Source organism: Scatophagus argus, chromosome 7 (genome assembly GCF_020382885.2).
Source record: "Scatophagus argus isolate fScaArg1 chromosome 7, fScaArg1.pri, whole genome shotgun sequence".
Taxonomy (NCBI): domain Eukaryota; kingdom Metazoa; phylum Chordata; class Actinopteri; family Scatophagidae; genus Scatophagus; species Scatophagus argus.
The window spans coordinates 10,877,909-10,894,535 of record NC_058499.1 but is presented as its reverse complement, the minus strand read 5'-3'; the positions used below and the strand labels follow the sequence as shown (position 1 = coordinate 10,894,535).

The following is a 16,627-nucleotide window of genomic DNA, read 5'->3' as shown; positions in this document are numbered from 1 at the left end:
GAAATTTTTTCAAAAGATTTTCTGCGTGTAATGATGCCTACTACTCTCTCAGTTTATTGTTTGGTCTATAAAATATCAGATTTTTTTTTTAGAAATGGACAGAAAAAAGAATGGAGGAAATGTCTTTTTTGCCAGACCAAAGTCCATTTTCGTCTTCAGTTCTCTCACACATGAGATAAAGTAAAACAAGAAATCCTTGCAACCAAAAAGCTGGAAAAAAAAGAAAATTTGGCTGTTGGCAAATAAGGATTTGTCAGATGACAGACTGGTTACTAATGAATTTTTTACTATTTACTAATGTCGATTAACTAACTATTAACTCTTTTGATTTCACTTAAACTAATCAGATTTGTTTTGGATTGCTGGATGAAAGTAAAGGATGAACCTCCCTAGAAAAAATACAACTTTATAAAGAGCACCTTGCACATATTTTAGAGGGGAAGCAAAATAGAAAATTGAACAGTATTGTAATGAATATACCATGTCAATAAAACATCAAAGTTCAGCTTAAATGTTATAATTAGCTGATATGTTTGGTATCCAGACTAGAAGGGTTATAATACAAAACCAAGCTGGTAAAGACTCCACATTTTGCTGTCATGGTGGCTTGATTTTCTATGACATTTCAAGTCCCTGCTCTTGAAGAGGTGACTCCAACTTGGGGTCTCTACTTTTCCCTGCTGCCTTTTTCTTGGAGCTCTTTTTCCTGAAGAAATACAAAGAATATTGAGTTAATTAAAGGAGAGTGCTCATTAACTGTAAGTAATGCTATTATTTTATAGTTGTAGTGTTTCATCATTCTTTATGTAAAACGTAAGAGAAAGAAAAATTGACTTACTTTGATTTAACGGTCAAGACAATCGTAACTGTGATGATAATGGCAATAATGACTGCGAGCAAAACTCCACAGATGATTGCTGTTAAAGAAGACAACAGTGCTACAGATGAGTAGGATTCAAGTACACAAATTAAGTGCTGAAACTGAAACAAAGGACATTACAATTTTTGGTTGCCACCAGCTGAAATCTGATACATCATAAAAACAATTTGGACCGAAACAAACCCAACTAAAAGAGAGATCTGTTCTGCTTACACTGTCACTTCTAAAATAATAAAGAATTAGGAGTATATTGTAAATTAAAACTGTGAGTAGTTTCTCGTGGACCATTGAATTCATTGTGTACTGACCAATAGGGGTGTCTGACTCATCCTCCTCTGGTTCGTCACCTTCATCTTTGAACAAACACATTTAATAAAAACATGTTAAAAACATGATAACATTGTCCTGTTGTTTCAGTATCATTACTGAGTTATTAGTTCAAAAACTTAATGTATAATTGTCAGCAGCTGTGCAGATGAGTGAGGGATTTGTGCTCACCATGGATGCCAGTACAGGTGGAATTGCAACTTTCAATGGTGCGAAATCTGTTTCCGTTTCCAACGCATCCAGTCCAAAAGAACGTTTTGCATTTCTTATGGACAGAATCGTAGTAGTACATCAAGTATTTGCCATTACATCGACCTTTTGCCTTTTTAAAGTGGCAAGCTTCGGAGGCTGTGAAGACAAATCATCATCATCACTGTTAGAAGTGTCATAACAGTTGTTGTTAAAAACATTTTTGGTGATATTACTATAAAATGCACAGATGTAATTACATGTGAACTACTTAGCTACTGATACAGTGGACAGTTACTGCTACTGACTGTGTTTATTCACACTTTCATCTGCCGTGATGATCTTTCACCACTTGGTGGCGTATTGCAAATATTCAATGCTGACATGTCTTTCCTGCACTCTCTGAAGACATAAAGTCATTACATGAAAAAAAATAAAACTCAACATTATTGAGGCCCATCAAACTGACACACAAAATAGCATTAGCAATGAACATTCTCCTCTACAGACAAAATTAAGGGATCCTTCCTTAAAATCAGGTGGAGGCACATCTCAAGAACATCCCTCTCTGGTGAGGAGGCTTCATGATGATGTAGTGTTTCCTTTCATAGTCCTTAAGGCCATAAAACTCTACCTCTTTACTCAGTTCAAGTTCCAAAGTCCTCAGACAACAGCCAGGAACACAAACTGTTCAGGTGGTCTTTTAGGTTACATTAGACATTTGTCTTACACGAAACTGAATTAGTAATTAAACTAAACAAACTATTTTATTTGGCCTCTGTCAGTATAGTGTCATAAAAATCATTTTACCATCCATGGGGTAGATTTTCTCAGCGTTGACAGAACAGTTTCTTATACACTCGATTTCATTGTCAAAACGGTTGTCATTTCCTCCTTGTCCTTTGAATACGAACGGATTGCACTCATCTGCGGTTATATTATAAAACAGCTTAATGTTGAAGTTTGTCCCTTCACCTTCAGCAGATGGCAATCTACAGAAATCTGTTGGGTGATAAGAAAAAAAAACTATTAGTTTAATATGCAATTGCAATGCTCTGGTTTTCAAACAATTACAGTACTGTATGGTAGGTTTCTGTAGAAATCAGCAACCTGTGATCACATAATGTTTAACTAACCTCATCACCCACTCCCTCTTTTTATGACAGCAATAAAAAGTATCATTTATGGTACATTTTCAATCCTCCCGCCCTTGTGGTGGTTTCAGACCGGTTCTTTTAACTCAAAATGCAGTTGATTTTGGAGGGAAACTAAATGGTTATTCATATATGATGAAAATGTGGGCATCCCACAGTTCATCCCACAGCAGTTGCAAGGAGAGATGAAGTTGCTGGCTGACATATCTTCAGTTCATCTTGCTGATGCTCAGACAGAAATGATCTCACTGTTTAAAAGTTTGGAATTATAGAGGGAGGAAATGTCCAGTCAGCTTAGCACAGTTGTTAACGGTGTGCAAATAACATTTTCAGGAGAGTAAATGTACAGTTAAGACTGTCTTTTCTTTTTTGGTCATGGCTAAAGACAATCATTGCTGGCTTCAGTTTCAAGTTGCAACCTGAACATAAGGTCAGTAAAAAAGGTAAAATACAATTACATCCTGCTGAGAGGTGCAGTCTAAATTTGTATAGTGACCTGAAGCTTTTTTTCATCAAGTCTTTTGATTTCTGATTGAAATTAATGATTTTATTAGACTAAGAAAATAAACAGGCACCATTCTTATTTTGTAAATGAATTAGCCTTCAGAGTCCCGCCATGTGGCTCTGAAAGGACAAAAGGTGAAGCTTAGTCTCCTTGGTTCAGTTTCAGCAAAACTGAAACAATACATCAAAGTGAAAAACATCAGCTGTCACATCCAAAATGTGTACATAACATACGTAAAGCATATTTTTGAAATTATGTTGAAATACAAAACACAAGGCCAGCATTTTATAATTTTTCACTAAAGATGAGCCCATGTGCTAACTACCTGCCCTATTCTATAAAGTAATCCCCTGATCTATAAACTGATCTTCAGGTATGGTTTTAAATTATCTGCAACTGAAAAAGAAAACAGTTTGATGTACCTGGAGTATTCGAGCGGCAGACGTGGAATGTAGCAAAAGCAATCCCCAAAAACAGCAGGTGCTTCATTTTGCTGCTTGTCTTTGTGCCGTTTTTCCTGGACTGAGTGAGGTTGTAAACTACAGTGGGAGTTGGTTGTCACTACTGACCTTTGGACCAACATTTCCCTTAGGGTGACACCTTCAATTGAGACAGAAATTAATGGCAGGGATAGATATCTTCCTCTTTTTACTACTTTTATTATGGGTAAAACATTACACTGCAGGTAAACATGATACAGAATACAGAAGTGGACTGGGGTATAAGTCGGCATAATGATGAACACTTACTGTCATTTTATGCAGGACATTACAAATGCGACCAAAACCCTGGGGCTGTTTTTCAGGGTTTGGGCTTGGCCTCTTACTTCCAGTGAAGGGAAACAGTTTGGGGAAGGCCCTTTTCTGTTCCAGCATGACTGTGCCCCAGTGCACAAAGCAAAGTCCATAAACACATGGCTGGATGAGTTTGGTGTGGAAGAACTTGACTGGCCCACACAGAGCCCTGACCTCAACCCCATCAAACACCTTTGGGATGAACTGGAACAGAGATTGCGAGCCAGACCTTGTTGGCCAATATCAGTGTCTGACCTCACCAGTGCTCTACTGCATGGGTGGGCAATAATTCCACAGAAACACGAAGAAGAGTGGAAGCTGTTACAGCTGCAAAGCTGTTTATGTATTTAGATTGCGATGTCATTAAAATCCCTGTTGATGCAGTGGTCAAGTGACCCAATACTTTTGTCTATATAATGTTGATAGATATAGATCTGGTCATGTGTAAGCTGTATATAAATGCAGAGCTGACTTCCAATCCAAGCAGCTATTTGTAATGTCACAGTGTCATGCTTGTATAGTAGACCTACTCATCTTGAATTAAAGAAAAAATTTCCCTCTTCAGCTGATGGACGTGAAAACAGCGTCAAACCCTTTACAGCCATCATTCTGCACACCTCAAAAACCCAAGTGATGTCACAATAAGCAATGCACGTTTTTGAGTGGAAACTAAATGCACCATGACAGGACAAAAAAGGTTAACGTGCTTATTTTTAGATGTTAATGTATGTGGTGTACATTGTTGTGGCAAGCATCCTTTTGTTTTGTTTAGTTTTTTGTTTTGTTTTGACTTGTAACCTCACGATGTCTGGACAGTGGACACCAGAGCAATTCAAAAACTTGCAGACAGGTGGGACGAAGAGAACCCTGATGTATTTCCCAGTGTTGCCTGTGGGTGAAGAGCCCTCACACTTCACTTGTCGATACTTGGTCAACCCATCTGTCTCATGAACCTCCAGCGTCACAAAGTAACACCGGCGCACGTGCATGACGCGCAGCTTCTCCCTCACGCTTGGTTCGCCGGCGGATCGGGCTCTAAATGAGTGACTTCGGTTGGATGCGGTCGCCTCTGTTGAGCTGTCACTCTCTGGTGACCAGATGACTCTGGAGGCTGGTTTTGTTGTTGCCCTGACGTCAGTGCGAGCTACAATGAAGCTGGCAACATGGATATAAAAGCCGGTTTGAAGGCTGGCGCACTGGTGCTCCAAGTTCTTGCTCCGCACGGGGTTAACATCAGGCTCACCACAAGAAGGGAGGGCTGAGGAGATCATGATGCGCTTTCAGAGCTTCACACCTATCGTGCTACTCCAGCTGACTTTCCTCGCTGCAGTTCATGGTAAGATCACTGAGGAGGGAAAAAAAGTTCTGTTAGGATGTTAAAGATTTGGATGCAGTTTTACGTTTGTGTTAACCAGAAGTCAGAAGAAGAAGAAGAAGAAGAAAATGTTTGCTCTTCAGCAGGATATCTGGAACTTTTTTTGCACTTGAAGCACATGATGCTTCATGACAGGTGTCTCCATCCATCTGCTTGTAGTTTTAATGAGGAACCAGGGCATTAAATGTAGTTGCTTGGCTCAGCTTGTATTTTCCAAATAAACTGTTTTCTGTTTGCTTTTGTGCCAGATTATAATAACATTTTTAATGTACAATGAGATAAAATCATTTGTTGTCTGTTTCAGGTGCCAAATGGACATACACTGGTAAGTTTGATAATTTTCCTCACCATTTGTCAGTGGTACATCATAAAATGGGTTATAGTTATATGTGCATATATATTTGCATCCAATCTTGACCTTTGGTGCATTTGTGAACCCAGGCTCTGTGCATTTGTGTATGTCTTGATCACTCAGCGATGTTCTTTAGAGAGTTTTAATTCGATGCGACTCTATGATAGGCGGCTGAGTCAGTATTGTTGTATTTCTGCAGCAGTGCTCATGGTAAGACACGATTTCTCCCCTGCAACCCTTCAATGAACTTCAAAGACAAACAGTACTGACATCTCCCTGTCACCTCATGTAGTGCAATTGCAGAGTTCACGACAGACTCTGCAATTACAACATCTCATAAGCGGCTGACTGCCTTTGTCTCATGCCTTAAGGACTATGGGCAGTGGCTTCTTGAACCATGACTATCTCTTACATAAACTGTGCTCAGAGCATGACCTCTTGTCATTGTGTCACGGCTTTTCAAAAGCCTGTTGCATTCAGGGACTAAATGTTAAAACCAATAAGAAGGCAGGTGGAACAACTCGGTGTAATATGTTGTTTTTAAACAAATATACGAAACAGTTTTGACTATATGAGAATCACTGGTCAAGCTTATTGTCTTCTCTAAAGATAACATTAATGTGTGCAAGCGATTTCACAGGATAAGAGTTAGTTGTCTGCGCAGTAATTTATGGTCAAATAATTATAATTAGAGGAAATTATACTTGCTTAATTTGTACCTCAAAGAGAGGCGGATCCTCTCTTTTTTTAATTATAGCACTGTTTTGGCATTAATGGGAACAAATGGCACTTTGTGTTCATGCAGCTGCTTTGCTCCTACCTGTGGACATTTGGAAAATCAAAGCAACACCTAAATAAACAATGGAAGCAATTAGAAACGTTTCTAGTTCATTTGTCAGTTAAAGGAATCCTATAACAATATGGAAACATAAATGTGATTGTGCTGTACTTGGCCATGTGCACATGTGCGTGAAAACACTTTCAAAAACGCATGCAGTGCAATTATAATTAATGCATACAATAATCAAGCAAGCGGAAACCTGTGCACTTTTGATGATAACTAAATTAACAAGTGGAGTCAAAATGCCTACAGAGGAAAGATGCTAAATATATATGGAGTCCTTGTCATGGTAGTCAGTAGTCTGGAGGGCTGGTAGCATTTTCTGTTTACGGGGGTACAGCTGAGTCATGCCATTTATCCTCACCTCAGCACTCCACCCTCTGGCAGAGGACAAAACAGTGAATCTTAACATGAAAGAAAAATGAATGATGTTGATGGCTTTATTTTTCTTATACTGTTATTATTCTTTTACTCAGTTTACTCAAGAGTCAGCCCAATATATATATTATATATATTTTATATTTATATTATATATGTTTATATAATATAAATCTTCTTATTTAACACCCTTTTTATATAGGAAAAAAAGAAATTACTCACACAGCACTGTAGGTCACACCAAGGACCGCCAAGGGTACACCAAAGGCCACTGAAGACCATTATTAAAGGGCAGACTCGGTCTAATTAAAACAGCAAATGAAGTGGACACTGAGTAATTATAGACATGAGAGTAGTTTTTTTTATGATAGGGAGGATTTGCCTAGATTGAACTTTTGAGTTTTGCTTCAAATAAGTATTCAATGATTTCACAGCCTCACTGGATGCCTTTTGGCATGTCTTGTACAATCAATCCACATTTGTCTGGGAAGTGACAGTCGCAGTCCGGGACAGGCATTATGCTGCATCATTCATGTTTAATCATCTGGCATGTGGTGAATGGTCGATTTTCAGACAGATAATAAATTAGTGGCAACTTTATGCACAAGCGATGAGAGCTTTGGTACATTCAGGGCCCATCATAGCATTTTCTCTTCAGACACCGTTATGTAACACATTTGATACGATCCATTCACAGAGCATCATATTTGAAAAGCTCAGTATGGATCCTTACACTTGAGTCAATACACAAAATTAAAATATGAGAAATCAAGCACTTCCTGATTTTCTCCTCTTCTGCCTCTTCAGTTCTCATTAACATGTCTTTCTCTTTTGTATTAGTTCAGTGTGCGTTATTGTCGTTGCAGACACACTATTGGGAGACACCCTTGTGCAGCTGGGCTCACTTGCAAATGCGGCCATTTTTGGTGTCCTGTACTTTATAGAAACCTCTCATTTGGACAGAGACAGCATTCTCACTGGCTCTCCCACACAAAAAAAACAGCGTGGTTCTCACTCTTGTTTCTTTCAAAAGGGCCAACAGTCAATCCACAGGCCTCTCCCATGCCGCCTTGCGCATAGATAATAATACTTAACTTTATTACAGATAAAACGTTCAGTAGAGCAAACCCTGGCCATGTTTGAAGCCATCCCATTTGCGACTGGGTCACGCTTTTTTAATTTGCCTTTTAAATTGGAACAACTTAAAATTTGACATGCAACATATACCCATTAGTGTTCTGAGGTGAAATACACTTTTTTGGATTACTGAGAATGTGCAATATCTCTGTACAGCATAAAAAAAAACTCTTGAGCTACACTGAATAGCAGAATCCTCAGGTGATAATTGTAATAATTAACACTGACACTGTTACAGGGCCAGATGGAGAGGAGTACTGGGCCAAGAATTATCCATATTGTGGTGGAGCTTTCCAGTCTCCAATAAACATCAAGTCAGACCTGCTGAGGTTTGACCCAACTTTACGTCCAGTTGAGGTTCAAAACTACAACCTGTCACCCAATGAGCAGCTCACTCTTGGAAATAATGGCCATTCAGGTGAGTATAAATCATCAATGTTATCAACAAAATACATAGTAAAGTACAGGATGTGGGTTTAAAGTTTGAGCAAATGATTTTAAGGAAAGATATTTGACTGCTGAGCCTCATTCCCAGGGTGTCAAAAAGCCTACTGATTAACCAGGCAATGACACTCAAGAACCGACTCCTGGAGTTCTCCACAATCGCTCACCCACCTTCAAATGTGTATTTTAAGCTAATTTCATCACAGGCAACACAACTATGTAGCAACCTAAGCATTAAAGAGCAGATAAAATGCACACTTTGTTTTATTTGTCTTGGGATCTGTAAGTTCTTCAAATTAAAGCGATGCACTAGTCAATGTATTCATTAGAAATGGTGACGCATAAACACGGAGGACTCTGTTCTTGCTGTAGAGCCCTAATTTGTGGGTCAACCTAAAGAAAATGATACGTGGATCTTCTGCCACAGCAATTTTCCATAATGACTCTCTTATTATCTTAACTGTCCTTTCAACGAAAGGAAGGGCTCCACGTTTAGTCTGGGAAAAAATGAGCCAAGATTAGTCATCTGCTCTGTCTCTGATGCGCCTTAACAAAAGAAACAAGCCTCAGTTTAATGCTCAATATCAATTTACAACACAGGCTTAAATTTAATTGCTAAATATAGCAATCAGAGCATAAACAACCATGCCCATGTGCTACAGAATAAAAGATTTTGATGACTCGCTGCAGACGAATGTGATTATTCCAAAATTATAGTTGGTTGAATGATTCTGCTTTGGTGATGATAAGAACTGGTTTCAGTCAGAGAAGCGTGAGGTTAGCTGCGACACCGAACATTATGCTGCAGAACTGCTTTCGTTTCAGACAATTTCAGTGACAGCCTCTGTAAAGACAAACATGCATGTAATGTCCGCCCTGTGAAGGTCACTGTGCAAAAGCTGTAATAGTGAGGTAAGTAAAGTGACCAGAGTGCAAAGAGCAGACAAATGCTTATGTGTGCATGCCTGATGGGCCTCAGTGCCACAAGCTGAGTGGCATCATCAGTGTGATGTGTGTCTGAAATAAGCTGACGGAGGTTTTTCACTTGTAAACATTCATCATACACTCACAGACATGTGGAAAGTGCACCTGCGTCACACCATCATACAGTTTCTTAAAGGCAGCTCCACATCTTTTCCAAAAATAGGCTTTGACAGCTTTGACAGAAAGTTTAGATGAAGTCGATTTTTCTTAATCCTCTGGTGACAATTGAAGTAACCATTGCTGTTCTGTTCTGTGTGCTGTGGTTTCACGTCTCTTGATCCACAGTACAAATATCACTGCCCTCTAAGATGCACATCTCCAGCCTGCCTCATCGTTACACCGCAACTCAACTCCATCTACACTGGGGCTCCTCCGGCAGACCAGTAGGCTCTGAGCACTTGGTGAACAGTAAGCAGTATGCAGCAGAGGTAAACGAAGCAAGCAGCACTTCTTACTACATGCTAATGATGTGGGAGACAGCAGAGTAAATTAAGTATATTTGCTCTAATGCTATACCTAAGTACAGCTTCAACTCATAATTGTTCTTCCTTTTCAACTCCACTACATTTCACGACATTATAGACAAATATTGTATTTTTTACTATACTGCATAACAGACAGTTATAGTTAATAGTTAGTTTGCATATAAATATTTTGCATTGCCCACATCTCCCAATGGTGTATAAAGTTGTTAAAATCAGCCCCATTTTGACAACATTAAAATGCTGCTTACAAGTTGGTGCACAAGTAATAATATATCTATGACATATGCATTGTATAATACAAACACAAACACACTTTAAAAGTGAGCATTTTCCGTGTACTTCTACTTTTGATAATCAAGTACTTTTATACGATAGTATTGCTACTTTTGCTGAAGTAAGAGATCTCAGTTTTTTAGTAAAAGGTCAGTGAATATATAGTTATCAGGAAAGCTCGGTCCACACATCAAATTGGTCTGTGACGTATCTGCAGCAGCAGGCGACAGCATCTCTGTCACCCGACAAATGATTTAATACTTCATGTGACATTTGACTGGCAGAGGAATCTGAGCCACTGACGCCCTTCAGGGCTCACAGAGTCATGCGGAAGAAACTCTGCATCTGCACATTACTGTTCCAGTTTCTTACACCGTGGCAGACATTGAGTTGACGCCTACTTGCCAGTCAGACAGTTTCAGAAAAAGCTTATTGTGCATTTTCAACTTTTATTGTGTCACTGACTGTAAAGTACAACTGAATTCTTGTATAAAACACATCTTGTCTGAGACGTGGATATTTTTAACAGTCAACTGCTTGTGAGTCTCAACTCAACTCAACTGAGATTATAAAGAGAGGACAGTTAAGGTCATAATTTCTTTTCAAAATAAATCATCCCATTACCAATCAAACTTGAATATTTTATCACTTATCACACATATTAAAAAGCAAAGGCATAATTTTAGTCAGTCTTGGTATGCACAGTATGACAGCGTGTCTTATTTCTGCAGGGTTTAAGGGATTAGAGTACCAGATTATTATATGCTTTGGTTTCAACCACCTCTGGAAAGGAGTGGCCGTCTGTGCTGGTTAATGTGTCAAGCCTTGTAAGCAGTTTTCACACACTGGTTTGCTCTATTTGCTCTGGTACTTGAAGTACAGCAGACAGTGAATTTTAAAAGTAAGAGTCCCTTTCAGCATATAAACAAAAATAGGAGACTTTTTTTATGTAATTTGGTATCATTTGAATTATAGTGGGTAGAAGCTGAAATGGGTACAACCTGTATGCTTTTATGTGACCATGCCGCAGCTGCAGCACAGCCACATATAAGGTGCTGTGGTTTGACCTGGGTTTAAGACTGGACACGTTGAAAACATGCATCTTTCAAGTCTCTCCAGACTCCAGAACCACAGTTCCTTGATGACGTGTTGTTTTGGAGGGATGGAATGATGGGAAATTGAACATTTCCCCAAAATAGCGCACATGTCCACCTAGATTCCCAAAACAGAATAAAATCCACAAATACAATTTTGTCATATTTAGAGAAAATGACTAAAATGACTCTGTGTTGCATCAAATCTCTGTCACAGAAACAACTGAGAGTCTGATATTTATTTAAAGGCTGTAATAGACCAACTACTGTTATACATCTCCAGTGTTTTTCTAGACTTTATACCAGTATTACATTCACCAAACTCCACCATCAACTCAATTCAATTAACACCTACCCTTTATGAAACATGTGATATTATAATTATAATTAATCTAACAACAGTTGGAAGCATAAAAACAGAAATGCGTTTTTATACAAAGAAATCCAAACTTTGTGAGAGGTGGTGAGATGACTATGCATGCTTGCTCTTTTCAGCACGCTCTCTGAGTCTACACAACTTAAACAAAGTGAAATGTGTAGTTTAAAACTAGATTTACTACTTTCTGCTTGTATGCCTCCATGTGCCAATCATGTTGTACTTTACATCCAGGCTCATACTGTATATATGTAGTGAAGATTATGAGAGAATTTAATAAAAGATAGTTAGTGTAGTTCTTGGCAAAATGAAAGTTAATGACATATTAACATGTATGATTCTAGTGAATAATCTTCACAATAGCGAAGTACAGAATACAGGGGACTGATAGAGTTTCATCCCATGATGCAATATCAAACACCTGAAGCCCAGTATCAGGAAAAACCACTGAGCTTGTTTTTGTGGTGCTGTATGCCTATTAATGTGTAAGTTCGCTGAGAGAAACAGAAAACATGCTTGGCTGCAATTTTTGTAGAACATGAAGAAACTAAAAATCCCAAAATGTGGGTGCTAAACACACATCTTCAACCCGGCAGCAAGGAGGATCACTCAGTCCGGTTTCAAGGTGGACACCCAAGATTAGAGTCCGACCGTCTCGGAACAAAGGCCAGAAAAAAGCTTTTGCAGAACATTATAATGTCATCACTTCATTATTTTTACCCTGTTAGACATTTGTGTGAAATGTTGTGATACTTAGCAAATTAATTTATACATTATGCCGACTGACAGATGCTGCTCATAAGAATGTGTTGTATATACATACCCTGGAAACATAAATCTTTATTGAAATGTAAATTAAATCAAACAATAACTACCTGTTTGGTCAAAATACAGAAGCCAAGAAGATTTGTTTAACAAGGCTTGCAGAACTACTTGATGTTAAAATATTTTTCACTTTCTTTTATATGCTATACACAGATATTGTAATGACAAATTACCATATACTTCAAAGGGACCTTAAAGGCTACAATCTGTTGTAATGCTGTGCATACCAATTTCCAAACAGTGAATGATCAAATTAAATGATCCACACTCTCCAATATGTTTGACACCATTCAATCATCTCAAGGTTTTCACAACTATATGATATATCATATGTTTTTCACTTCAGGGTTTTGACTCATTTCTCTCTTCTGTCATAGATGCACGTAGTACACTTCAATTCAGACAAGTATGCCGGTATGTCCATGGCTGTAGACAAATCTGACGGCCTAGCCGTGCTGGGTGTCCTGATTGAGGTGAGGTGGTGCAGACTCTGCTGGTGGTGGTGGACAGTGATGTGTCAATTTCGGGTGAAGCAGCATAATCATCAAACTGTACTTGTCATGCAGATTGGAGAGTTCAATCCGGCCTTTGAACAGTTTCTGAAGTTCCTAAATGGTATCAAGTACAAGGGTAAGTCTCATTTGGTGATTTTCTTCAGTAGAATTTCTTCTGTAGTTTTGCCACATTGAATATAAACATGAGTAGTGAACAATATCAGCTACCTTTTTGGTGCATAGTCATTTAACATGTAAAGTATGGAAATAAGAGCTTTGGTTTGCTTTTTTCTAGGTTTTGAGTCAGAATTCTGGATTTTATTCTGATATAAACCTTAGTTTATAAAGCAGTTACAAGTTATTTCTGTTTTTATTTCAACTGGCAGATCAGAAAGTGAAGGTGCCCGGTTTCAATATCAGAGCACTGCTGCCTGCGCGTTTAGATGAGTATTATCGCTACGACGGGTCCCTAACGACTCCTCCGTGTTATCCCAGCGTCCTGTGGACAGTGTTCAGGAATCATGTCACAATATCTCACAAACAGGTGCTCCGTCCGTGTTCAATTCTTTCACAGATTTGATAGTAGTATAAATAAACCAGTATTCAGCTGATGGTAAACTGAATTTTCAAACATTTTAATATGCTGTGCTTCTTACATTTAACCTCAACTGGTGTGGAAAAATCCCTGTGCATAACATGCTTTTGTTTTGTTGTGTTTGTTCTTAGTTTCTGTCCCTGGCGACAACCCTCTACTCCTCCCATGCCCAGGACTCAGCCCCTGTGCCTCTGAATGGCAACTTCAGGAAACCGCAGCCCGTTGACAGCAGAATTGTGCTGGTATCTTTTAAGGAGGGTAAGTATGGTCTTCAAAATGAGCGTGCTTTGTTGTCAGAGCATGAACGCAAAGGTCTCATAAATGACACTGCCACTGCATTGCTTTAAAAATAGCAAACGGACAGGTGTGAATGATGTATGGTTCATTTCTCCTGCTGCGAAGCACATGGCTGTCACACTTTGTATGGTATGATCTGCTTGTGGCTGAGCTTTCGTGTTGATGTCCTTCTTAAACACCTTATATGTTGATTGACTTTGTTGAGCTTGTTGGAAAGTAGGCCATCTTTTAAGACACAACAAATTAACCATCCCTCTGACATACTCAGAACGTCTGCAACCCTTAAATTTGCCTTTAAAGGCTTACTTTTATGTGGATTGCTGGTTTACCACACTGTATGGTATTTAGGCCCATACAGTGTGGCATGAATGTGCATGTTTCCCTCATTTTCAAAGCTTCACTCTTAAAGCTATGCTTCTCTAATGGCACGTGTTTTGACATGGCAGCGTGGAATCCTCTGCTATTAGCTTTCTTGAGCGGCATTTAGCAGGCGATAGCTTCTGCTTTTAGTTCATCACTACAGGTAGTGTTGTTGCATGCTGGTGGAGGAGGCCCATAGTCATTTCAAGGAGTATCCCACAGGCTGGGATATTGAACAGGCTGTGATTGGCTGTGTGTCTGATGCAGGCAGAGGACTGCAGGGCATTCTCACAGTCACATCTCCGCTCACGAGGAAGGGAATCATTCAGCAGCTGCTGGCTGGAGACTTAGCAGACCTGGCTGACGAAGGGCTCTATCAGCTCCTACCAAGTGGCTCAGAGAAGCTCCATGCTGGCAAGAAGAAAGAACCCAAGTACCAGCAGAGCGAGACTCTGTCCAAATCCAAACAACAGATGCTGAATCTGTACCCACTGAAGAAAAGCCAGGCCACCCTCCCTGTGGGAAAGTTAGGGCTGGCTGAAGAAGCACTGTGCTATGTCTCGACTGAACAGAGAGTTTTCCATGAGCTCAAACAGTCCCACAGGGAGACTCAGCTTGTTCAGGCTCTCAGAGATTCGGTTTTCCCCGATCTCAACCTCAAGAGCTACCTGGACTGTAAGTCAGACTTAGCCCTCTCAACCATCAGGCATATTCTCCGTGGACGGCCACCAACAGATGAGGCGTTAGAGCTAGATCGCTCTCTGACAAAGGCCTTGAGGAATCAGAAGAAGATCTCCATGGCAACCAAGCAAAATGTACCAGTGACAAAATATGGCGGCCTCTCCCCTGCTACTGTTCCCATAACCCCCCACAGCCAGGGTTATCCACATCCTTGGCTTTTGCCTATGGAGTGGGAAGACTAGAGAGATTCCTGACATAGCTGAGAGTGACATTATGTCTGTTTGAGTGTGTTTCTGTAGCAGACATCAGTTGTATGTCTCACGATGCAAGCCACGCTGTGCATTCCTTTGAGCAGTCTTTCTCACAAACGTATTTAATATTAAGTTATTCTTTGTAGTATGTGCACATAATTATGATACATTTTAATCTACTGTAGTCATTGTTTTCGCATACACACGCCTATGCATAAGCAGTCCTCTCCAGTGACTGTTCTCAGTACTGTAAGCACATTCTGAAACATTAAAATAAATGCAATTGTGACAATTTCCAAACATTTACTTTTTCCACCCGGCTTTATGGCTGTTTGCATAATTTTAGAACATATTTCATGCTTGCAAATATATATTCATAAAGCTACATGTAGCACTCCAAACTTTAAAGAATATTTATAGAGTTATAATGTACGCCAAGTTCACTTCTATACTAGTAATTACCGTCTTGCACTATATAGAGATGCAGCTCACCCAAAAGAAACTTCAAGAACTTCAGAGCTTTACATCATGTCTCGGTCTTCTCTTACAAAATGTTCTTCAGTTCAAAATGTCATTTTCAATGAGCGAGGAAGCAGATACTGTACATAGGGAACTATTTTCAATAAAAGCATTTTACATGAAGCATATATGGCAAATTTCTTCCCTGCTACAATCACACCTTTCACTGTGAACTTTCATAACTAGTATTATTTAAAATGCAGTCTTTTTCAGGACCACATGGGGTTCAGCCAGCCAGACTCTCATTTGAATGTTGTCATACTATCATTTTTATATGTCTGTGTGTGTGTGTGTGTGTGTGTTTGTGTGTGGTGTATGCGTGTACCAGAAAACAGTATCAATCCAGGACCGGCTTATTACTGGATACAAGGCTGAGATGGTGTTACTTGATGTCTTCATAAAGCAGACAGGATAGATTCGCCAAGAACAGGTTTTTGAGGTTAAATGAGATTAAAACCAAAAGCATCATGTCTGAATTTGAGTCAGCTGACATTGTCAGCTTGTGTCATGAAACGATACGTTTCTCTTATAAAAAAAACCCCAATAAAACAAATGAACATTAAAGTTATTCATTTCTTTTTGTCGTTTTATCTTTCGTGAAACCCCCTGAAATCCTTGAACTCTTTTTGGACGGCATCATGTCTGAGGTTTCTGCTCCTCTATGAATCTCATTTTCACCTTCTTTTCTCTCCCTTTGTCTGTTCCTCAGCTGATCTGTCTTGGATAAACACTGGTATGTTGCTCTTGTATATTTTCCCTTCTTGTTGTGTATCATCTTCAGTTTCATACGCAGCAGACCACTAACACTTCATGTGAAGTTCTAACAGATTTGGAGTGAAAATGACCTCTTGTCTGTCTGAATGAAACTCTAACTAGTTAAAAAAAGGATGTGAATAATTGCTCCAACATAAATATAATTGTTTCAAATTTAAACTAACAGATCAAACTAAACCCAAATGAATTCAACAAAAATATGCATAGAGTAATCTATGCTGCGCAAGTGCAGAATATAACACA

The 16,627-nt window shown here is 39.1% G+C and overlaps 2 protein-coding genes across 2 annotated transcripts; one reads left to right on the top strand and one right to left on the bottom strand.

Moving 5' to 3' along the window:
* Nucleotides 1-250: 250 nt before the first annotated feature.
* si:dkeyp-73b11.8 (BPTI/Kunitz domain-containing protein) lies at nucleotides 251-3,617 on the bottom strand. Its single transcript, XM_046394379.1, has 6 exons — nucleotides 3,478-3,617; nucleotides 2,207-2,398; nucleotides 1,379-1,555; nucleotides 1,189-1,233; nucleotides 839-917; nucleotides 251-706 (listed from the first exon to the last, which is right to left on the bottom strand). The coding sequence occupies exons 1-6, from the start codon at nucleotides 3,542-3,544 to the stop codon at nucleotides 616-618; spliced, it is 651 nt and encodes a 216-aa protein (XP_046250335.1). The 5' UTR covers nucleotides 3,545-3,617; the 3' UTR covers nucleotides 251-615.
* Nucleotides 3,618-4,577: 960 nt separating this feature from the next.
* ca12 (carbonic anhydrase XII) lies at nucleotides 4,578-15,707 on the top strand. The gene is made up of 9 exons (XM_046395286.1): nucleotides 4,578-5,185; nucleotides 5,529-5,549; nucleotides 8,171-8,350; nucleotides 9,646-9,788; nucleotides 12,791-12,886; nucleotides 12,980-13,043; nucleotides 13,294-13,451; nucleotides 13,634-13,760; nucleotides 14,427-15,707. The coding sequence occupies exons 1-9, from the start codon at nucleotides 5,119-5,121 to the stop codon at nucleotides 15,080-15,082; spliced, it is 1,512 nt and encodes a 503-aa protein (XP_046251242.1). The 5' UTR covers nucleotides 4,578-5,118; the 3' UTR covers nucleotides 15,083-15,707.
* Nucleotides 15,708-16,627: the final 920 nt, after the last annotated feature.

Excerpts from the sequence above, each read along its gene's own strand:
- si:dkeyp-73b11.8 (XM_046394379.1), bottom strand. The coding sequence starts at position 3,544 with ATGAAGCACCTGCTGTTTTTGGGGATTGCTTTTGCTACATTCCACGTC. Across the intron at positions 1,234-1,378 it reads CACCTGTACTGGCATCCATG|ATGAAGGTGACGAACCAGAG; the intron begins GTGAGCACAAAT and ends GTTTGTTCAAAG. Across the intron at positions 918-1,188 it reads TGAGTCAGACACCCCTATTG|CAATCATCTGTGGAGTTTTG; the intron begins GTCAGTACACAA and ends CTTCTTTAACAG.
- ca12 (XM_046395286.1), top strand. The coding sequence starts at position 5,119 with ATGATGCGCTTTCAGAGCTTCACACCTATCGTGCTACTCCAGCTGACT. Across the intron at positions 8,351-9,645 it reads TGGAAATAATGGCCATTCAG|TACAAATATCACTGCCCTCT; the intron begins GTGAGTATAAAT and ends CTTGATCCACAG. Across the intron at positions 13,452-13,633 it reads TCACAATATCTCACAAACAG|TTTCTGTCCCTGGCGACAAC; the intron begins GTGCTCCGTCCG and ends GTTTGTTCTTAG.